This window comes from Hydra viridissima, unplaced genomic scaffold (assembly GCF_058129835.1).
Source record: "Hydra viridissima isolate aposymbiotic clone 2 unplaced genomic scaffold, HvirCarnegie_v1 scaffold_4, whole genome shotgun sequence".
Taxonomy (NCBI): Eukaryota; Metazoa; Cnidaria; class Hydrozoa; order Anthoathecata; family Hydridae; genus Hydra; species Hydra viridissima.
The window spans coordinates 3794005-3818450 of NW_028324303.1; the positions used below are offsets into that span (position 1 = coordinate 3794005).

At 28.9% G+C, this 24446-nt stretch overlaps 1 protein-coding gene and 1 pseudogene across 1 annotated transcript; both read left to right on the forward strand.

Moving 5' to 3' along the window:
* Nucleotides 1-5345: 5345 nt before the first annotated feature.
* Nucleotides 5346-23171, forward strand: LOC145182843 (WD repeat-containing protein 26-like). Its single transcript, XM_090085059.1, has 15 exons — nt 5346-5806; nt 6192-6291; nt 12546-12602; nt 12732-12868; nt 17638-17735; nt 17977-18133; nt 18467-18518; nt 18635-18718; nt 18853-18990; nt 19594-19713; nt 20002-20144; nt 20343-20421; nt 21893-22022; nt 22187-22363; nt 22450-23171. Exons 1-15 carry the CDS (start codon nt 5604-5606, stop codon nt 22464-22466), a joined length of 1692 nt encoding a protein of 563 aa, XP_089941185.1. The 5' UTR covers nt 5346-5603; the 3' UTR covers nt 22467-23171.
* LOC149889454 (uncharacterized) lies at nt 7591-9893 on the forward strand (annotated as a pseudogene).
* Nucleotides 23172-24446: the final 1275 nt, after the last annotated feature.

The window sequence follows — 24446 nt, forward strand, 5'->3', positions numbered from 1 at the left end:
CAGTTTATGACGTTAGTGCAGTTTATGACGTTAGTGCAGTTTATGACGTTAGTGCAGTTTATGACGTTAGTGCAGTTTCGTTCCTCTTCTTCTTTTTTTTTTTTTTATTGCTAATTATGAACCATCGTCGTTTAAAATGAAGAAAATTGATATTCATTTTATTCTTTGATCTACGTAAAATATTTTAGAGTTGAAAGTAAAATGCATACAATGACGCTAATAATCGTAACAATGCTTCTTTTTTTTTTATAATAAAAAAATAATTTATCGCGTATAAATTTTCTATATAAATCTAATAATGCGACAATAAGTATGCTTTCGTTATCAAGCTAATTAATTCTCATAGAATCTATTTCACATTCTTTAACAGATCTGTTATCTTTTAGTGTATGTAATAGAAATTATTAGAGATTTAAGCCCTGTCAATAAATACGATCACTCTTTATGATCGTATCGAAATATATGCTATTATATTTACAAAGCATCAGAAAGTTTAGTTAGATTGGTGTATTGCATAACTAGAGCATCCCGCCATCGGAAATTGCGTAAATGCGTAAATTCCGATGTGAGAAATAGTTTATAAAGGTGACTCCGATGTGATTTAATCTTTTTATTTTCCGATATTTTCCGACGGTTTGTGGTGGCTTGCAAAATTTTGCTGTAATTTTGTGAAAACTTCGTAATTATAGATAAATACATCAGAAATACCACAATATTACGAGTTTACACTTTATATACAATTTATTGTGAAATTACGCGAAAATATCGTATGATAATGCGTAAATCTCGAAATATATCGGAGAGTGCGTGAAATTCTCCCCATCGGCCTCGGACTACATCGCACCTCCGATGTGATACCATTCCTCACCATGGTATCACATCGGAGTCACCTTTATAAACTATTTCTCACATCGGAATTTACGCAATTTCCGATGGCGGGATGCTCTATGCATAACTAGGTTCCCACTTGCTTATCACTAAATATAGCAGAGCAAGCAGCTATATTTAGTGATAAGCAAGTAGGAACCTAGTCACAATTGCTCAAAACGTTTTTAGTACTTACTTCGAAATTTGATACGGCCTAATTTTCAAGAGCAGAAATGATGTTGATAAAAAATATAAATATGGGAAATTTAGTTTAGTTTTTGGATAACAAAGTTGCTATATAAAATATCCCAGTTTTCTATGTGAAAGTGAAACTAAATAATTTTCGAAAGAGTATGGTGCCACCTAAAGGATTCATTGGCTCCCTAACATTTAAAACTTGCCTTTATGAATCAGTTTATAAAAGATAGCGTCACTCTTGTTTAAACTACTTAAATGAAGAATAGAGTAGTTTTTTTGAAAATATAAACATAGATACAACCATGTTGACAGACTACTGTTGCCATGATGAATAACAAAAAGAAAAAATCCTAAAAAATTTTAGCTTGCTTCTTTAAGGATATTTGGTTTGAGAAAGTTTTCAAATCCCCATTACGTGGGACAAATACAAAAAATCTATTTAAAAAAAAATCAACTCTATTCTTGTCATCAGACGCAATAACAGTCCAGTATGGAGCATTTTTATAGAACAGAAGGGGAAATTAAAAGCAACTATTCTGATGAAAGTGACCCTTTAAGAATTAATCGTATTTTAAGTTTTTGAATTAAAAAAAAGTTGGGTGAATTTTGTCAATAAATTGACAAATTAAAATTTTTTTTTTTTGATTAATATTTGGTTAGAGAAACTTTACAAATAATTTGAATAATTTTATAACAACTTATCCCAATATATATTCATGAAACCAACTTAAACCAACAATTACCATTTAACATCAGAAAGCTATTTCTTATCTTTCTCCTCATTTCAAAATGATTTTGCCAATGGTGAAAAACAACATTAAAAAAAATTTAAAATATTTTATAGCTTAGATTTTTATTTCTTTTAAAAGCTCCCAAGATTTAAATAAATGCTAAACTTGTTGTCAGTAGGTAATCTAGAATGACTAAAAAGTACGTTCTTTTTATGAATCACATTCTTTTTGAAGATCATCTTGTTATTCGTGAATAAATTGTTTCTTCATACCGACAGTTCCTTCTAAATGCTTATTACCAACTATTAAGTTATTTTCAAGTTCTCAATATATATATATATATATATATATATATATATATATATATATATATATATATATATATATATATATATATATATATATATATATATATATATCTGTTATTTAAATGGAGAAAAACAACATTTTAATAGTACTTAAAGTTTCGTGCCTTACGGCAATCATCAGCTATTAATTACAAATTAAAAACGTAAAAAACCGTTTAAAAACGAATCAAATTTACGGTAGAACGAATTCTGACGTAATGAGCAAAAAGACGCAATCATTTAGTCTTCAGTATCAAAAGAGGATAAAAGGAACTTGTTAGCATGTCGACATTTAGATAATATTTCGCTTCTTTTGTTGAGTAGGTTGTTTTCTTTATGCGATAAAATTTCAAACTTCTCGTGAAGGCAAAGGTTACAGGTCTTGGTTTCAGGGTTGGAAGGTTTGCATCGCTTTACAATTCTCCACTTTATTATAGGTGTGATGGCTTTTTCTTTTAATTTCCAAATTTCCTTTGAAAGTTCTGTATCATTCTTATACCTGACCGTATTAAAAGATTTTACATGGTTAGCATATCTTAGCTTAAATGGTGTCTCGCTAATGCCAAAATAAACTTTTTCTTTGAGTTCAAGATTTTCGGAACTCACGATAGCTTTATAAACGATGTTGCTCAATAAACATTGATTGTTTAAAGGGCAAGTAGTTTTGTTAGTACAGTTGCAAGTGTTTTTTGGTATGCTTTTTTGGTCTTGTAAAATTTTGTGGTTATGCGAATTAATGATGGATTTTACGTTTCGCATACAGCTATAACTTACCTTGATCGAATTTCTATTAAAAATTTTGTGCAATCTATGATTTACTGGGAAGTGAAGGTCAACCAATGCAAGTAAACGGTTTCCTATTTTTGTTTCCACGTTTTGACTGAATGGAGGGTTAAACCATATAATGTTTCGCTTGCGTTTTGTATTTTTAGTGGTGGTAACATGATGTTGATAACTAAGTTTACATTTATAGCCTGCTTTATTTAAAGCCTCTTCGTAAGGTGGAGTAGCATTTTTAAAAATAAGTTCGTTTGATGAAGTTGAAGATAATCTTAGTTCAACAGTGCGAGGTAGTCTTTTGATAACACTTGGTGGATGGTTGGAATCACAGTTGACGTAACTCAGTTCGTTATCACATTTCGAGTAAGGTCGAAAAGAATTATCATTAAGATCAAGTGTCACATCAAGATAATTTACAATTTTCATATTGCATTTGATGGAAATAAGAAAGTCATTACTTTTAAATATTTTCACGAAATGCTTTTTGATTTTTTCCATCTGCTGGCCGTTTTTGTTTTTAAATATTGCTAGCCCGTCGTCACGATATAGCCCGAAATCTTCACTTTTATAATATTGAGAAAGTTGAAATAATAGAAAGATTCCTACTAATTCACATACTTCAGCACCATCGTAAGCCCCCATTGTAACATCGAACTGCCCCCCATTTTTCTTAATCCACGTTTCATTGTTGTTAAAAAGTAAAGATTTTCTTGCATGTTTTATTATTGCTTTTTGCTCCGAGTTTATTAAAAGGTGCTGTTCGGCAAAGTTGATTGCAGCGTTGAGAGTTTTTTCACTTATTGAAGGATAAAAATCATTGATGTCAAAAATTAGAAATTTGTAGAGATGCTTGTTTTTAATTTTTTTAAACCAGTCGGTAACATTTAAGGTGCTTTGCCATTGGTTTACAAGGAGCTTACTTTTGAGTTCATTGTTGATTTGAGATAAAATAAATTTGCTTATTCTTCCTACCTCGTTTTTTGCTGGATTTAAGAGTCGAACAGTAGGGTTGTTGATAAAGTTTTCTTTGTGGTCTTTCAATGTAATAAAACATCCAGAAGAACCGTTTATTTTGATTTTACTATAAACATCGTGGTTACGCAAAATGTTATTCCCTTCTTTATTTATTTTGTCTTTTAGTTTTGTGTCACCTTTTTTGTAGGTGGTGGTGATAGCATTAGATAAAAGGTGGTTATATTCTTCTTTAGATAGCTTTTACATATTTGACGTTTTGTCAGCCTTTATTAGCGATTTATTAGACATTTGTATGGTTTTTATGTCCTTTTTCATTTTATTTTGAAACGTGTTTTTGACTTTTCTAAATTTTATTGTTCTAATTAAATGTAATACGTCCTTTTCGAAAGAAGCCATTTCTTTTATTTGCGGTGGACATTTTATCGAATTGATTCCATAGATTACATAATTATGATCGTCCTTAGAAGTTAGTTTGCTGTTAATGAAAAATAACGCCTTCCACCTCATCTTCTTCAAAAATGATTCAGTTTTCTCGATTAGCTTTAGTTTGTATTCTTTTTCCGATGGTATTGGTATGTTTTTGATGGAGTATCTTAAATTGAATTTTTCCATTTTACTGGACGAACTTGAGTAGAGTGCTCAACTAGTAGGAGCAAATATATTGATTGGTTATGTATTATATCAAAATAATACAAAGCTCTTGTGCGGCATTTTTGGAAGTTTGTAATCACCAACTAAAAAAATTTTTGTTTGCAAAATTTTTTTACTTCTGCGATAGTTGTATATTTTTTTCTCCCAAGTTACTGCCGATTGATTTGGTAGTAAAGTTGGTAAAACCTATGAAGGTCTTTATAGGACTAATATGTATCAAATTCATCTTACAATAAACTTTTTTAAGATCAGCTGTTGATATTTAGATTATCATTTTCATCTAATCTATAATTTTTCTTTTTTTATCATCTAACCTATAAGCTTTATTATCTATTATATATATATATATATATATATATATATATATATATATATATATATATATATATATATATATATAATAGATAATAAAGCTTATAGGTTAGATGATAAAAAAAGAAAAATTATAGATTAGATGAAAATGATAATCTAAATATCAACAGCTGATCTTAAAAAAGTTTATTGTAAGATGAATTTGATACATATTAGTCCTATAAAGACCTTCATAGGTTTTACCAACTTTAAATATATTTGGAAGAGTTTCGGAAACTTGCTTTAGAAAGCTATTTTTTAAATGTTATTAGGCCTTTTTTGGGACACCATAGAATAAATTAATTGCAAATAAATGATCTACTCAACGCTATGCGTGACGTACAAGTTGAGTTTTGAAAATATTGTTTCACTAGATGTGGATCCGCTAAATTTCAAAGGATTTACCTTGGAAGTTTTTTAATTTTTGATTTTTGTCAACAAAGCTATATTCTTGTCTAATCATTCCAAAGGACGGTACTAATATCGGACTTGTATTTTATATAAAATGTACTAAATTTTTTCAGCTTATAAGATCTCTTCGTCGCTCTTATTGGATCATAAAAGTAATTTGGCATCGGAAGTCGCCCTGGAATCATCAAGAGAAGAGGATCTAGGTGGACATTCACCACCACCAACAAAAAGACCTCGGTTTGATATAAAGATTTCACAAGAATCTAATTCTTTCTTGAATTGGAAATTAAAGATGAAAAATCAGACTAACTCAGATTTAAATGAGAATGGTGAATTAATTTGTGAATTAGTTCAAAATGGAGTAGCTGACTTAAACACAGATAAATTTGCTGCCTTAAAAGAAAAAAACTGTCATTTTAAGAGAAAAGCTCTTTCTAGGCATGATGAAGAAATTATTAGAATTATTGGTCAGCATTTAAAAAATCTTGGTTTTAAGTAAGTTTTCATTTGACAAAATTTTACTTTTAAATATGGTCTGAAAATATTTTTTTTCTTTCTTTTTTTTTTTACAGATAGGACTACATATATGGATGACATTAAACAAAAAGTAGTTTACCCACTAAAGTCAATCTTAGATTTAGTCTTATAGTTTAGCTATGCACAGAAAATTGGGTAATCAACTTATTATTACTAGATATATAATTGTAACTGAACAGATACAATTATAAGTAGTAATAAACTGGACCTCTAATTTAAAAAAATCAACTCTCTTATTTAAGTAAAACTTAGAACTGAGGAGATTGTGAGCTGAATATGGTATAGATAGTATTAGTGGCATGTGTGGCAGTATGTATCATCAATCGTTATTCTTATTTTCTAGCAAGACTGTTGATTGTTTAATGAAGGAGTCTGGGTGTGAATTAGAAAATTTATCAGCATCTAAATTCTGTGAATATTGTCTCTCTGGAGCCTGGCCTAAGGTAAAAAAAAAAATTTAATTTAGTATATATTTTTAAAATTGTGTTAGTTCGCATTAAATAATCTGTAGAATAATCTTTGTTTTATTTATTTCACAGTCAGTTTTTAAGAGGAAATAAAATTTTCTTAACTCAAAATATATTTTTTGGCACAATACTCAGTTACCATTGTATGTTGTAATATACAGATATTTTTAATATTCTGCATGTATTTACAAGTTATAACAAACTTGCTAGCTCTTAAATAGCTGTTAAATTTAGTTAAAATATTACTAGGCCATTAAATTTCAATCCTTAACTACAAGTGGTTGCGGAAATAGAGCTGTGTAAGTTTTTACCAAAATTTAATTACTTCAAAAAAGCAGCCATTTTGAATTTTTGTTTCATCTCTACTGTTTTGTTTGTTTCCTAATTTTTTTTTTGTTATTTTCTCTCAACCAATAATGAATGTATTTTTAAAAAATATGTAAATGCTTTTTGGCCTTAGGGTAATTCCATGTCAATTGAGCCAGGCCATGTCACCATACATCTCAGATTTTGCTGAATTTTGTACAGTTGAGAGTACTTAAAAAAACAAGAAATTGTTGAAAATTTTAGCTTCTAGCTCCAAGAGGATCGGGGCACAGGCCCCATTTTTTTGTAGCGGAATCTGGCAATACATTTTCCACTACCTTTCAGACTAGCTAAAGCTATGAAAATTTCTGTATTTTTTTAGTGTCGATAAACAAGCATTTTAAAATTAAAAAAGAGTCCAAGACACTAGGGGAGGGGGCTGGGGCCATGTGCCCCACCTTTTTGAGCAGAATCTTGAGATGGATTTTTCACTATCTTCCAGACAAGCTGCAGCTCTGAAACTTTCAGCATTTGTGTAGTCCTGATGAACATGCGTTAAAATTGTTTCAGGTCAGGCAACCAGATAATCCATGGGGCTGGGGCACCTGGTACCATGTCCCACTTTTTTTCTCAAAAAAAAACTTTTTTTTTTTAAACTTATTTAAGATAACTTTAAAACTATTGTCTTCAAATTTATTTTTTTTTAGATTTTCATTTTTAACAACGTTAAACATTTCTTTGATAACATTGCTTTCTAAATTTTCGTGATTTTTATTTGTTCCATTTGGTTTTGATCATTCTATGTTCAATAATTTTTCTTAAAATGTTTTAAGAAACTTAATGTTTATAAGAGTTTTGATTTGCATGTATAAGATTAAAAGTAGTCTGAAGTAATGATTTTAACAGAATTTATTTTGTATAATTTAAAATTTGAATTAAAAAAGATTAATATATTTTGCTAATTCTAAAATGGTAAAAGCAAGTGGAACAGAAACAAAAAATATCCTGTCATTAACTAGTATAGAAGAAACTTGTTACCTATTAAAGTCATCATTAACATTTTTAAACATTAACAAATTGAGTATAATTAAACTTTGTGAAAAGGAAACTTTCTTTTTGTCAAAGTAAGATAAAAGAAATCAATCACTGTTTAGTTTTGTATTACCATGGTGATTGCTTAAGTTGCTTTCATTAAATTAATTACTATTGGTTTCTCATTTTAAATTAATGTCAAATTGTTTTTAGTGTTACAGTAAGAATGGATTCATGTGATTAGGGAAGAAGAACTGAAACATAAAATTCCTCATACGAAAATTATTGACAAAAGTAAATCTGATGATCTAGACAAACTAACAGCAGAAATAAAAGAAAAGTTAATTGTTTCTGATCAAAAAACTAAAATTCAGTTGTTAACATTTACACCAGAGTCTTGGTCAAGAAATTTTACTGCAAGATGTTTCAATGTCACTATATACCAAATTAAAGAAGCGCGCAAACTAAAGAAAATAAGTGGGATTTTTTCAGTTCCAGGCACTAAGAAAGGAAAAATATTTTCAGAAATAACATTAAATATAGTCAACAATGTATACCATGATGACGAATTTACTAGACAAATGCCTGGTAACAAAGATTACATATTGGTAGAAAACAACACATGCAAAAGCACCTTATTTTATGTAATCTTAAAGAACTTTAGGTTTCTTTTAAACTAAATATCCTCAAGAAGTTATTGGATTTTCTAAGTTTTGCAGTTTAAGACCAAAATGGTGTATAACTGTTGGAGCATCAGGCATTCATTCTGTTTGTGTATGTAACCTCTATCAAAATGCAATACAAGTAAAATGTACTTACAAAGATCTGATGACAAAAGTTGTTTGTGATGTGACAAGTAACGAGTGCATGGTTCATCGATGTCCGAACTGTCCAGGTATAGTTTCTTTAAAGAAGTTTCTGGATGCACAACTAATTGACAATGACAAGGAGGTGTCATTCAATCAGTGGCAGAAAACAGACAGAACAACATTGATCTATCAGACAATAACAATAGAAGAATATAAATTGATGTTGTCAGAGGCAATAAACAAGTTAACAGCTCATTCCTACATTGCAAAATGTCAAGCAAGATACCTAAAGCAACAAAAGGAAAATTTAGCAAAAGACTGCTGTATTGTCTTAGGTGACTTTGCAGAAAACTTCACTTTTGTGATTCAAGATGAAATCCAAAGTTACCATTGGTGCAAAAGTCAATGCAAATTGCAACCCGTTGCCCTCTATTTATTAAACGAAAATGACTTGAAGAAAAATCATTTTGCTTCATGTCAGAAGATAATGAGCATGACAGTGATTTTGTGTATGAAGTTCAAACACAAATAGTTAACTATTTAAAAGAATATCATCCTAAAATTTCAAAGATTCTTTATTTTTCTGATGGTTGTGCTGCACAGTATAAAAATCACAAAAATCTTACAATATCTGTCTCCATAAAAATGATTTTGACATTAATTGCAGAGTAGACATTTTTTGCTACAAGTCATGGTAAGTCACCATGTGATGGTATTGGTGGCACTGTAAAACAATTAACTACAAATGCAAGTCTACAAAGGCCCATAAATGACCAGATATTGAATTGTAACAAAATTTTTGACTACTGTACTAACAATGTTAAAGGGATTATGTTTTTCAAGATTGAAAAAGAAAGACTGACAGAATTGCGCACCACTTTGAAAACACATTTTGAGCTAAGTAGAACAATTCCTGGAACTAGGAGCTATCATCAATTTAAACCAGAATCTGTAGATACTCTTAGCTTTAAATGAACAAGTGAAAATGTTCATATAACAGGTATTTTTCCTTTTTCTGGTATTCAAATTTCTCAAAATGATCAGCAAATTAACATTGATGCCTTGATATTAGGTGAATTCATTATTTGTAAATATGATGCGTTTGATTGGATTGGTATGATCAATGAAATTGATAATATAGAGCAAGATGTTATGGTAATGTTTGTGCACCCACATGGTCCTTTTAATAAACTTTTCTGGGCATCTAGAGTAGATGAGTGTTGGGTGCCAATTACCAACATAACTTGTATAATTGATGCACCTGTAACAACAAATAGACATTTTTATTCTTTGACCGTCGATGCATCCAAGCTAATCTAAACATTATTTTGACTTTCTTTTTTTTGTATTTTATTTTGTAAATAATAAAGTAAAACGGAACAAGTATAAGGTAATAAAATTTTTTGAATACAATATTTTCAAAGTTATCTTAAATTTAAGACACATTTATGTGTTTAAAAAAAAATAATAAAAAATTTTTTTTGAGAAAAAAAGTGGGGCATGGTACCAGCAGCCCCAGCCCCATGGATTATCTGGTTGTCTGACCTGAAACAATTTTAACGCATGTTCATCAGGACTACACAAATGCTGAAAGTTTCAGAGCTGCAGCTTGGCTGGAAGATAGTGAAAAATCCATCTCAAGATTCTGCTCAAAAAGGTAGGGCACATGCCCCCAGCCCCCTCCCCTAGTGTCTTGGACTCTTTTTTAATTTTAAAATGCTTGTTTATCGACACTAAAAAAATACAGATATTTTCATAGCTTTAGCTAGTCTGAAAGGTAGTGGAAAATGTATTGCCAGATTCCGCTACAAAAAAATGGGGCCTGTGCCCCGTTATCCATATATGGAAATCCATATACTTGCAGATCAAAATTCTTATGTTTTGTGAAAGATCATAAAATTTAGAATAATGTGTAAAATATTTTTTTTTGATATCATCAAGGCCACGTGAGTTTCTTGAGCATCAAAATCAGGTATATAAAAAATTGCCTAAATTTATTTAAATTGATAATTACAGGTACTTAAAAATATTTTTTTATATTTTTGATTATTTCATTGGATTCTTCAACCCTGAAAAAAGCCAGGTACAAATTTTTAAGTCAAAATATCGAATATTTTTAAAGCTTTGTGACTTGGAACCTTTAAACAAAGGTCTCAATTCTGAGAGGACAAGAGGGGCCTGGCCAAAATCAGTTGAGAGTAAAATGATCATATTTCAGGATCCTCTTGGAGCTAGAAGCTAAAATTTTCAAGAATTTCTTGTTTTACTAAGTACTCTCAACTGTATAAAATTCAGCAAAATCTGAGATGTATGGTGACATTTTTGAAATTTTCTGGCTCAATTGACATGGAATTACCCCTTAACCAGCATTTTTTGGCTTAACAATCCATTTAATTTAAGAAAAGTTTTGGAGTTCAAAAGAATTATGCTGATATTAGAATGATGGTTTTGTCCTGTCCTGAGTTCTATGTAAGTATCAATTTTTCACCCTCTAATATAACAAAACAGCAAAAAGAGATAAATAACTAAAAATGGTTGCAGTTTTGTATCAAAATCTGAATTCTGTAAAAATTAAAATATTTCAAGAAAAATTGGGGTCAAACATAAAAGACTTTATTGCTGAACTACTGATAGTAAAGTGCTGGTATTTAAACTACAATTCAACATTTAAAAGACCTGAAAATGCAAATTAGGCTTAACAATGAATCTTGAACCTTACAATGAGTACTTTATTTATATTTTGTGTTTCTTATCAAATTTGGTTGGTCACCAAAACAAATCTGAATAATTATCTCATAAATCTTCAATAGATCTTACTTTGAACTTATTGTAACTAACATTGTGTCACAATTTTATTATTTTTCCTCTTGTTTTGTTGTATTTTCTTTGTTATTTTTGCATTTTGAAATTCTGATTCATTTAAATATACATAATGACTGAATGATAGTATTTGGATTACCATATCTTATATTGAATTAAAACCTTGAATTTCAAAGAGGATTTAAGATAAGTTTTGGAATGTTCTTTGTTTTAATGTTTAAAAATTTCTACAGAGTTTAAAGTTGACAAGAAGAGATACACTATTGTTGCAACCATAGTGAGACTCATGCTTTATTATAACATTCATCCATAAACAAGTAATTCACAAATCTTTTTTTTTCTTTCTCTCTCTCTTTCCTTCATTTGGAACTTGGCTTTAAAGTACAAGAAAGAAATATTTGCTTAGTTTATCTGCATGTTCTTTTTTTGTAAGTCCTGCTTTGAAAAATGAAAGAAATTTATATTTTCTATTCATGCATTAACATTAGATTTATATTTATTTCTTTGTGTTTTTTTCTAGGTTAATAAACATAAATTCTTAAATATAAATGAAGAATATTTACATTCAATGTTGTTTTGTCTAAGTTGCCTAATATTTGTCATCCACAGCTTTTGTCATTATGACTATAATTATTTTTTGGTCTTCTTGTTGGAAATTGACTATTTTTGTGTTAAATTTTTTTGTTTGAATGTTAAATTTTAACTATTTTCCTCTCTTGATCACATTTTTTATGGTAATCAGCCATTTTTGATTTAACTTGACTTTTTGTATACCATTAGTTAGATTAATCACATTCAGACCTTTAGTCATTTTTCCATTAACCCTCTCTTTAAACAATAAACCATAAAAATTATAAAACAACCAAAGAAAGTTGTTTCATTAATTAACCTTTCAATATTCATTACTGAATCCTTATATATTTTTGGGGTGAACAAAGCAATAAATACTTTTGTTTCATACCTCTCCTAATAAATATTAGTCAGTTTTTTTACTATTGATGTTTCTGTTGTTTCTAAGATTTGTGACCCATCTTAAACTGAATATTTTAGACAAACAAACAAAAAAAGAAATGAAAAAACAAAAATGTGTTTTATTGGGTGGAAAGTGCTGTGGAACAACTATCTATTATAAAAATGAATTAAATGTTTGTATTTTTACCTAAATAGATCTTGATCTATGATCTATAGATCAATAGATTTTGAGCAAGACTGTTAATGTAAATTTATAATTACTTAAAGGTTCTTGCTTGTATATTCTTTTAGGCAGAGAATATTTTAAAAGAATTAAAACCATGTTTAGAAAATGAAGACAGTTTTATGGTGAGTTTTAAGGTTTATTTTTGTTTATCATGTTATGTCAAAATAAAATTTCTTCTATTATTTCTTTTATTATCGTTTCTTCCATTATTATTGGAGAAGCGTTACATATATGCATTTGTTTTCTTCTAGAAAATGAAGTTTCTGTTGTTAGAGCAAAAATTTCTGGAGCTTTTAGAAGATAATTGTGTTCTTGATGCTTTGCATTGCTTACGAGTCGAGATGTCTCCTTTGAAGTTAAACATTGAGAGGGTGCATGAACTTTCAAGGTATCCAAATTTTTACAGCTAAACTTTTATTTTGTTAAAAGGTTTCCAATAAAAGAAAATATTTAAATTCTGCTAATTTTTCTTCTAAATTTTAATGTTATTGTTTGCGCATATATATTGTAGGTTGTAGGTTATAGAGATATTAGCATTTTTTTGTCCTTTTTCCTTATTTCAGAGGATTAGAAATAATTGAATTTGGAAAGGATTGTCATGATATATAGTTTCTTTCTAAATCACTTTCTAAATTGACATTTGCAATTCATAAACAGCATTTCACATTGTTGAAAGAAATTAATTAATGGCAACAGAATTATTCAGAGTAAACATTGATTTATATTGTTTAATCTAGAATCACTTTTAAATTACTGGCACATATTTCTGGTGATGTTATTTTTCTGTGGATTTTTATCTTATCACAGAAAGAAATTCAGGCCCTAATTTAGGACATTTTAGCATCCGTTAATCAAAACCTAAAATTATGCAATTTTTTATTTTGATTTTTTAAATTCAAGTCTGTAAAGTGTAGGAATAGCTAATCAGCTAATTAGACCAGTTTATATAATTACCTGATAAGCCTAATACCCTAATATAAATGTTATCAGGCGTGATCTTTGTCAGGCATATTTAAATATGCATTTATTATCATTAAGTATCAGTTAAAAAGTATTAATGACCATATGATAATGTTCTGTGTAATGTATTATAAGTCTACCAAAAAGATATGTTAGCAATAAACTAAACATTTTTGCTTTTTCTCAAGCACTTTAAAAAGTTTAAAACTAATGGTAATCTTATTGTTATTGCAATGTAAGAGTTATAGAAAGGCTGAAAGTTATGTTATCCACCTGTTTTATTTAATTAGTCTGAGCTTTAGCATGTAGACAAATCTGTTCATAAAGCATTTGAAATCTATTTGGACAAAGAAGTTTTAAGATTCTACACTGAAGGACTTAGCCAGAAATAAAGATAAAATCTGTGTTTTTAACTTTATTTCTGGGTTTATCTTTCAGTAAATTATTATCTTAAAGATAAAATCTGTATTTTTAACTTTATTTCTGGGTTTATCTTTCAGTAAATTATTATCTTAAAGATAAAATCTGTGTTTTTAACTTTATTTTTGGGTTTATCTTTCAGTAAAGTATTATCTTAAAGTAGTTTTAGAACTGCTGGAATTTATATTTTTAACAAGGATGCTGTATGGTAGATTATAGAGAAAAAATTCCAGTCAAAGATAAATACTGACTAAATGCCTTTCTTTTCAAAACAACCATTAGCATGTTAACTACAGAAGACTAGTCAGCAGTCTTTCCTTAAATATGATAGGAACATGGCCCTATGTACCCATACCAAATGTTTTTTCTTATTTGTCAAACTAAGATTAAAAGTTAGATTTTAAAATCTAGTTTGTGAGACCAATAAGATGAGTATACTCATCACTTACAGTGATAAAAAGTTTTTTTTATTCATTACGGGGTTCAAATATGTTTGTGACAAGTATACTTGTTCATTGTAGTGTGCATTACTAATAACATGACCACCATTAAAACATTTTCTTTTAATAAAACTCCTGGCTTTAGAGTAATAATTCCTGACAATGCAAACCAAATGTTTTTCTTTCAATTTATGTTTAAAAGACAATTGGTTGAGTCAATAGTGATTAATAAAATCAGTCATTTTGGCAAAGTTCCACATTGAAGTCAAGGATATGACTGTTGATAAAATGAGAAAATTTATCGGACTGATTTGCTTTTTTATTTAAAAATTTAAAGATTCAAAATGTTCTCCGCTCAACAGAAAGGAAAATGGTTGTTTTTGTAATGAGAAAAGATCTTTCTGTTGAGTGGAGAACATTTTGAGTTCATTTTATATTTCTTATATTTCTGTAATAAAAACCATTAAGCACTATAAATATAAAATTAAATTTTATGTGTTGTGCACCTGTGAAAGATTTGTTCCAACTAGCATATTGTGGCCAAGTGTTTAATGATAAACACAACCTTGAATAAATTGCTACAGTCGTATGGAAGTTGATAAAAACATTTTTAAGTAAAAGTTAACATGTATTTACAGATAATTATAGCTGAATTTCTTTTTAAAAAAAAAAACTCATATGTAACTTTGAGAAAAGATAAAATGAAATTCTAAAACAGACACAACAACAAGCTGAAGAAAAGTTAGATGATCTAGAAAACAAGTTAGAATTTTGTTTGCAATTGGAAGAATAAACATGATGATTATTTGCCAAAACTCCTCAAAGTGACCAACTGCTGTGAAAAACAAAAAGAAAAGCCCTACATTATTAGAGATTACAGTGAATCGATGTCTGGTATTTGTAGTAACAAGCCAAAAAGAGGTTTAAAAGAAAATCCCAAAAAGAGACTTCAACACTTATAAAAAAAGAACTAAGATAAATAAAACCATTTCTGTTGAAAAATGCTCAAAAACAATCAGGCTTAAAAAGTATTTAGCTTTTGTTATTGTTGTCTTTATTTGCATTTGGTTTACATTGATATTTTTTAGTAACACAAGTTATTCATTAATTGAACCCCTTGCTGCCCCTTTAGCTTCACCTCTTTAAATCTGCTGTATCATTATTCCCTATTAGTTTCTTTCAAGAATAAAGATCATTAACTTAATCTATAAAAGTCAGTTAAACAATGACGATCTTCTACCTTTCTCCTTTGTAAACTGATGGTAGCAAAGAGGTACATATAATATAATCAATCTTAGCAAATAACCAAAACTCTAGCTAATCTTGTTGATTGCCTCAGAAAAATACCCTGGCTAGACTTACACTACCACCTTAAATTAAAAACCATGCTCTTTAGAATGAATGTTGCAAGACCACAGTGGCTAATATAGTAAAGGTAGTAATTACGGCAGTAGCATGATTATTATAGTGGATGTTCACTAAAAAATTAACAAAAGAAAAAGAAAGTTATTTGATTTAAAAATCTTTTTTTTGATAAATGTCTTTATCTGCTAGTTGTTAATGTATTTGTCTGCTAACCAGTGAAAAAGTTATAAAGAATTGCTCCCTAGATAAAAAAAAAAATAGTATGCTTGTATTAGACACAATTACAATTCAAGAGTATGTGAACTTTATATCTGTAAAGTTAAAACCTTAATAATTTGTTTGATAATGCCATAATAAATAAAGACCTTAACAATTCGTATAATAATTACAATACAAAAGACCTTAATTAAGACCTTAACAATTCAACCTTGATAAAGACATTAATAATTTGTATAATAGTCATAATGCAAAAGTATGTAAGCTATAAGTTTGTAAAGTTTAGACCTTAATAATTCGTCATCCCTGGATTAACCAGTGTGTCTCTTAAAACCTACATGCTAGTTTTACTCTTTTGGCATTATCAAATGCTACCTTGCCTATTTGGTTAGGGTCTGAGGTTTTCATCAACAATTCTCTAATTATGTATAAACACATATGTGTGTGTGTATATAAAAACACACACACACACACACACACACACACACAAGGGTGTGTGAAAAAAAGTAAAGTTTGTAAAGTTTGGGGTCACAAAAAAAACAAAAACAATTCCTTTTGTTGAGTTATGATCATTTGCAAAAAATGAGGCCAATCAGATGTGCCTGAAGAGGACCAAAGTTTTATATTTAACCGCTGAATTGCGTTAAAAACTAACAAATTGAAATGTTTGAGATCTAATAAGTTGATTAGTTTTCTCACAGAGAAAGTGATGTTATCCATTTTTGCTTATTTTTAGGTGATAAATACAAGTATAACATAATAAAGTTTGCCTCATTTTTATTTCAAAAGATTTGGTGATCCAAACTGAGCAGGAAACACCAATTCACTTTATAATACAACAATAATACAACACACATTTACAACAAGTAATTATTGAAATTTTCCTGTTCATAAAGTTAAAAACATAAACATAACTTGGATATTAAGTTCTAAAATCTTCACAGCTTTTAGTTCATTCAGATTGCATTGCTTGAAGATTCTGCGATGCTGTTCCACTACTTGCAGTAGATACTGTTTTTGCAGCTCAACTTTTGTTTGATGATTAAAGTACTCAATCAACCAAATGCCAGTCTTGGCACAGTCATTGACACATGCTAAATGTTGGACAGCTGCATTAGTAATGGTGAATGACTGATTTTCTGACCAGGTCTGAACAGGAATTTCATGAAATCCAAGTGCTGGCTAATTCTGTGAGCAAATGTGACCTGCACTTTCACAGTTTTTACCAGCTTAGTTTTTTCTTCAATTGATGCAAGTTATGAGAACAATCCCAAAGCTGCAAGTTCACAACTGAGGTACTAACATGGAGCTGTTCTTTCTAAATTGGTTGTACAACATCCATAAAAAACCAGTAAACTAGCAAGTAATAGTAGTTCTTAGTAATCTTCCTTTGGATGTTCAGCTGCTGCTGAATGAATTCTTGCAGATCATGTTGTGCTGGGAAATACTCCTGGGCAATCACTGTTTATGATTCAGTTGACTCCACATTTTCCAAAAGCTTCTTTTTAGCACAAAAAGCATTTCGGTGGTTAAATGAAAAATTATGGTCCTTTTGAGGCACTGCTAAACATCATCTGATTGGACTCATTTTTTGCTAATATATATATATATATATATATATATATATATATATATATATATATATATATATATATATATATATATATATATATATATATATATATATATATATATTGTGTGTGCTTGTGTCTATTTTTAAATTAAAACAGCTTTGTTACTAAAATTTCTTTTTTAGCTTATTAATGTGTGCAAGTGTTGAAGATTTATTTAGTCTTTCAAAATGGGAGGGCAAAGGAATAGTTACACGTCAACGGCTAGTGGAAAAGTTATTAGGTATTATATTTTCTGTAGTTTTCAAAATAATGTTCATTATAACACAAAGCAAAGCAACATACTTATTTGCAATTTAAAGTATACATAGTACACTACTTAACCAGATTCACTTCTCATTCATTTTAGTAGTGTTTTATGCTTCATTGGTTTTACTAAATATATTTCTAATAGTCTTCCTAATGACAATAATATATTTGTTATGATATTGTGAGCCGCAGTCAGTAATCTGGTTTTTTTCTAGCATTCTTGCCACCTTCTGTGATGCTTCCTTCTAATAGATTACAAACATTGATTACTCAAGCCTTTGAGTTGCAACAAGAGAAGTGCTTGTTTCACAACACATCCATGAGCAGCGACATCAGGGAGGCTTCAATTATAGTTGATCATCAATGCAGCAAGTATGTTAAAAAGTGTTTTATTCTTCTGAGGATGCCATCTTCTTTTTCTTGAATAAAAAAAATGCATGTTGCTTTTTTGTAATGATCTTCTTTTTGAGCAGATTTCAGTTTTTGTTATATTGAAAGATGTTTCATTATTGGATTTTAAATATTTTCCATCATAACCTCTCCTTTAATAATTATTTCTTGAACCTTTTTCACTGTTGTATGTTGAACTGTGAGTTTTAATGAAATGATGCTATGAGATTTGATTGACTCTAAATGTATTGATGTTATCAAGTGACCATTTTGAATGTTGACTGATTTAAAACATTTTGTTTCCATCTTTTTTAGAGATTCTTTTCCAAGCGAGACAAGACAAGTTCTATCTGATCACTGTGATGAGGTGTGATTTTCATCTATTGTGTTTTTACTTACAGAACTCATTTACTTTTTAAACTATAGTAGTTAACCCAATCCTGTAATAAGTACATTAAAAAAAAATTTTACTTGTATTTCTAGGTTTTATTTTTACGATTTTCAAATAATGGAAAGTTTTTAGCAACTGGTTCTAAGGATATGAAGGTTATAATATGGGAGGTTAAGGTATTCACTACTACTTTTTCTGCTTTTCAGCATTAATTAGGTTCAGTGGCTTTTGAAGTAGTCAGCTTGATGAGATGACCACTTCAAACTTTGTCTTTTCTATGAAAGTCAATTTTATGAAATTTACTGTTTAGAATACTGGCGTAGTGAAATTGCATGTTCTTAATGGTCATTCCTATGGTATTTCATATATGGCTTGGAGTCCAAATGATATTTACCTTATAGCTTGTGGCCCTGAAGATTGCTGTGAGTTGTGGTTGTGGCAAGTTCAGGTAACGCTGTTTCTTATAGTTTTATATATGTTTGTTTTCTTTTCTGGTGTTGTAAATATGTTTAAATGTTTATGTTTTTTTTTTAAGAGTTTTTTTTTCAGTTTTTTAAATTATATCTTAATAGAATAAAAATTATTTGTTATCATGCAATTACTAAATTATATCATGCAATTACTAAATTATATCATGCAATTACTAAATTACATCATGCAATTACTAAATTATATCATGCAATTACTAAATTATATCATGCAATTACTAAATTATATCATGCAGTTACTAAATTATATCATGCAATTACTAAATTATATCATGCAATTACTAAATTATATCATGCAATTACTAAATTATATCATGCAATTACTAAATTGTATCATGCAATTACTAAATTATATCATGCAATTACTAAATTATATCATGCAGTTACTAAATTATATCATGCAATTACTAAATTATATCATGCAATTACTAAATTATATCATGCAATTACTAAATTATATCATGCAATTACTAAATTATATCATGCAATTACTAAATTATATCATGCAATTACTAAATTATATCATGCAATTACTAAATTATATCATGCAATTACTAAATTAGACTGCAACACTTCGTTGCCATATGTCACATTCAGCTGATGATAGCTTAACTTGTTGCTCTTGGTATAATGATTCAAAGAGATTTGTTGTCGGTGGGATTCGTGGTCAGTTCTATCAATGTGTGCGTATATATTTTGTAAACAATTTATATATATTATTTAGTAATTTTTTTATTATTAGGCATTGTGTTACCTACTTTTAACCTTATGAAATTAAGTTACAAGTTTTTGTTTTAAAAATTAGGTTTAATGAAAAAGTTGACTTTATTATAAAATTTTCTTTTAATATGAATCCTACACAGATTAAACACTGTAGTGCAAGAATGTTTGCACAAATAATGTTTTACACAATTGTTTGCACAAACCTATTATTTGAACAAATATTCCACTTTAACTTTTTTACTGTATAGGATTTAGATGGTAATGTGCTGGAATCTTGGGATGGAGTCAGGGTGAATTGTTTACATGTGATAAATGAGAAGACTGTCCTGGCTTCTGACACACATCATAGAATTAAAGCTTATAGTTTTGAAGATATTGTAGATAGTTTGATGTAAGTCAAATAAGTTTTACATAATTGTTTTTCAATTTTTTGATATATATATATATGTTTTGTACAGCTAAATTGCTACATTAATCATATATGTAAAATTAAAGTTATTAAATAATAATAAAATAAATCATACAAAAAAGGTTTTTGTTCAAAAATTAAAGTTTTTAGTTTTTTCGTTTTTCTTGTTATCTCAACAAGACTACAAGAGTCTCATCCAATTATGTCGTTCACAGCATCAAAAGACAACTCAAAAGTGATCCTAAATATTTCAAACCAGGTATGTTATTTTCATTATCTAAATAATCAACAAAGAATACGTTAGAATAAAATTGATATGATGGTTTTGGGGAGTGGTGATCTAAAGTTCTACTTTAAAAAAAGAAACTCATGGTGCAATATGGATTTGTTGATAATTTACAATCGTTTTCTGATGTCCAATTTTCATTTTCGTTGCTCATCAAGGATATTACTGCTCTAAAAAAGATATTGAATCCTTTTTTTGCCAAAAATAAAAATTTTAACTTTTTCCTTGTATCCGCTTTAACAATTTATTCTGTAAATTATCTGTTATAATTTTTTTTTTTTTTTTTTTGGTATGGAAATGATGTAAGATCTTGAGTTTTTAACCATAAAGGTTGATACTTACATCGTTCAGCTCAACAATCATCATTTAAAATTAACATAATTTTGAAAACAGATGAAATTCAATCAGGTTTATAATACATATTAGAGGACTGGATTACTGTTTACCCATTTTTATTTATATCAAATATATAACAAAGTATAAATCATAGACTTATTTAAAGTAGGTTACTCTCGTTAAAAATAAAGCAGTTTGTAATTCGAGGAATGCAAAAAACTTTTATTAACTTGCCTTTTTTTTTTTTTTTTTATTGAAAACAAAAGTTTGATATTTAAAAATCATAATTTCATTAATATCTTTTTTTTTTCTCTCTCTCTCTGTTATGTGTATAAATTATATATAACAAGTTGCAGAATATTATCAGCCAAAGTGTCATTACATAGTTTACACCACTGAATATTGATCGGATGAGATGCCAGTGTTTACAATGATAGTCTAGAGAATTTTAGCCTAGAGCTTTAGAGCTAAACAGTATTAACATAACCCTTCATATAATTTTACCTTCAAATAATTTAGGCCATGCATGAAGATATAGCTGAGCTGTTAAGAAAACGGATGACTCGCTTAAATACCCGGTAAATGATGTTAAAAAATGCATCATCACTAATGTACCGCTATTTTATAGAGAATAAGTGACTTGGGAAAAAATATCGAAGGGTTATTTTTAAAAAAATGAAGAACCAATAATAATGATGTTTTTGCTCAAATCTCTTGTGAATGGTTTTTAATCTTGTGAATATTTTTTCTGGCTGTAAAATTTTTGAACAATTGTAAATATTACACGAAGTGCATTGCTCGAATAACGGACACTAATTTAAAATGAGAAAGAACTTCATTTAAAGGAAAAAATGAAGTGTAAAATGAAGTTTTTCTTCAAGTAATATTGTAAGTGTATTATCACTTACAATCTTACTTGAATAAAAACCTGGTCATTATGTACGTACGTATGTATGTGTGTGTGTGTGTGTGCGTGTGTGTGCGTGTGTGCGTGTGTCTATATATATATATATATATATATATATATATATATATATATATATATATATATATATATATATATATATATATATATATATATATATATATATATATATAAATGTTGTAGGGGATAAATCTCTGGGACGTCAAGTGTAAGATGTTAGTTCGAAGATTTCGAGGTGTAGTATACGGATCTTTCATCATACACTCTTGCTTTGGTGGTGCTAACGATGATTTTATAGCAAGCGGAAGTGAAGGTTTGTCCAAAAGTGATATTTTAGTTTTCGTTTCAAAGTATCGATATTTGCGGTAATGTTTTTAAATATGATAAGTAGCCATTTCGGACTTTCGGAAACGGTTTTTTGTAGTCGAGAGTCGTTCGTTTGGAAGAAAGTTTTAATATTCTATGTTGTTCTCATAGATAACGTTGTATATATCTGGCATCATACGAAAGAAACACCCATTCTGACTTTGCACGGACACACTGGGACTGTAAACTGTGTGCATTGGAACCCCGCCGATCCTAGCATGCTCGCCTCTGCAAGCGATGACGGAACTGTTCGAATTTGGATGCCTTTGCAACAAAAATCTTCAGCCGGTTCATAGTTTATTTGCTTTTTGTTTTTTATTTTTTATTTTTTTTATTTGTCTGATAAAAGTTAGTAATTTTTCTTTTCTTCTTAGTTAATTTAACTTCCTGACTATGGGTGACTTCTGGTGTGATAGCCATCTAATGCTTCGGAAATTTCTTCGTTTCATATTAGATATTTTATTGTACTCTTTAATGGAGAAAAGCGTTTGCGGTTTGACCAAGGGTTAGGATAATGTTTTAAACAACGAGTATTGATGACGTCAATTTCATTTTATAAAACGAGGCATTTTCCTTATTTGACGAAATGAGCATATAAAAACTTCTAAATGTTAAAATTTGAAAAAAAGTTTTCTTTACATTATTCTTATAACTTGGTTGGCTTGGAATCGATCGTGCTCGTTTGGTTGAACGAAGGAGTCACGTTATTTTTTATTAAATTAGAAAAGCTTTCGCGTTTCTTTCAAACAAAATCAGCAAAAATGTCACATTTTTAGCATGAAACAGAGTTTTTTTCATTTAATCCACGGTTCATCGTGATTTATTTTCTTACATTTGGTATTTGAATTATAATCTCTGAGATTTTGCAATATTTCACTTTGAGGCTGATATTTATATGCGAGAGATACCTGTTATCTCTTCGGTATCTTTATTTCATTCTATTTTTGTGAGTGTGTATATACTATATATATGAAATGTACAAATAAATATTTTATTACGCTGATATATTATGCATATATTGTGTATGTGTCCAAGAGGGGGACAGCAGCTAGAGCAGCGTTTGGGTACTAAAAAATTTAAACTTGACGAATCTTTACATCTTAGTGTTTAATTTTTCCAGTCAATGCCATGCCAACCTGCATGTGCTTCTCTTTACCCTCTTGACCCTCCTAAATGTGTACTTTGGAGTCCCCACCTTCCTAGAAATTTTTTTTAACATTTTACGATTTGCTATTTATAACCTCAGTTTTAAATCATAACCTTGTTTGTTAAATTTTGTTTTTCAACGGGTTTCTTCTCAATTTTTGCAACTGTACCTCATGAAATAAATTTTTGGTATAATCTAGCTTTTATATTTTTCTATCTCAATCTTTTTCTATAACTGCATTCTTCCGATAAATGTTTCACAGTAATATATAATTATTACTGAACGAGAGTTATTATAAAATTACGTTAAGTAATTAAAACATAACCGTAACTCATTTCAAAGTTTATTCGACAACAATTCTAATGATGATGATAAACCTTTTTAAACGTACGAAAATTAAACTTAATTACAGTGTTTTTACTTTTTTCCTGTTTACACAGCTGTGAATTTCTAATTTATCTCTATTATTTTACGCTTTTAAATTACACTGGTATTATTTACATATGAAGGTCGTTGCTGGACATAAGCCATTATTTTGTCCCATTTAATATAACGTTTTAAAGAATAAGAATTTTTAGAAAACTCAAAAAGTTCTTGAATTCTTCGATAATCAGAATGTACGGAAGTTAAGATACGAAAATTGCGGAAATCAACAAATATTTTCGTTGTTAGTACAATAAATTATTTGCTACGCAACTTCAACGTCATAGGTGATTTTCCTTAAAATCAGTTTGATATGAAATCCAATCAGAAATCTACTTTTTTTGTAATGCTATGCTAAAAACGTAAGACAGATATTACTGTAAAGGAGAAAAAGACGATATTTGCAAATGAACTCTTTAACTAAACGTATAGCTACTTTTTTTATTATTGTAATATTAACGAATCAAGATGGCGCTTTCGTTTACGGAAGAGCTGTAAATAATGACATTTCACAGAACGGGTTCTTCGGAATCAGAGAGGGATTAAATAGTTGTTCTTCAGAACCTGTTAGAGTATGTGCAGTCTTCTTTGGGATAAAAATATGTCAGTTAATAGATACACAAGTTTGTAAATGAAATGACCTCACCTTTTATAATTAGATTTTGATGGCTGGAATACAAAGCTTATTTTCAAAACTTCAGTTTTTTATGAAACTTTACGATAAAGGGTTGAATATTTATTGCATAGCAGTCGTATTATTTATTGTGCATTCAATGTATTTTTAGTTGAAAAAAAGAAAAG

Bases quoted from the DNA above. Each gene is read 5' to 3' on its own strand.
- LOC145182843 (XM_090085059.1), top strand. From the start codon at position 5,604: ATGAAAAATCAGACTAACTCAGATTTAAATGAGAATGGTGAATTAATT. The intron at 18,519-18,634 runs GTGTGATTTTCA...TTGTATTTCTAG, and splicing joins TATCTGATCACTGTGATGAG to GTTTTATTTTTACGATTTTC. The intron at 18,991-19,593 runs GTAACGCTGTTT...TTACTAAATTAG, and splicing joins TGTGGTTGTGGCAAGTTCAG to ACTGCAACACTTCGTTGCCA.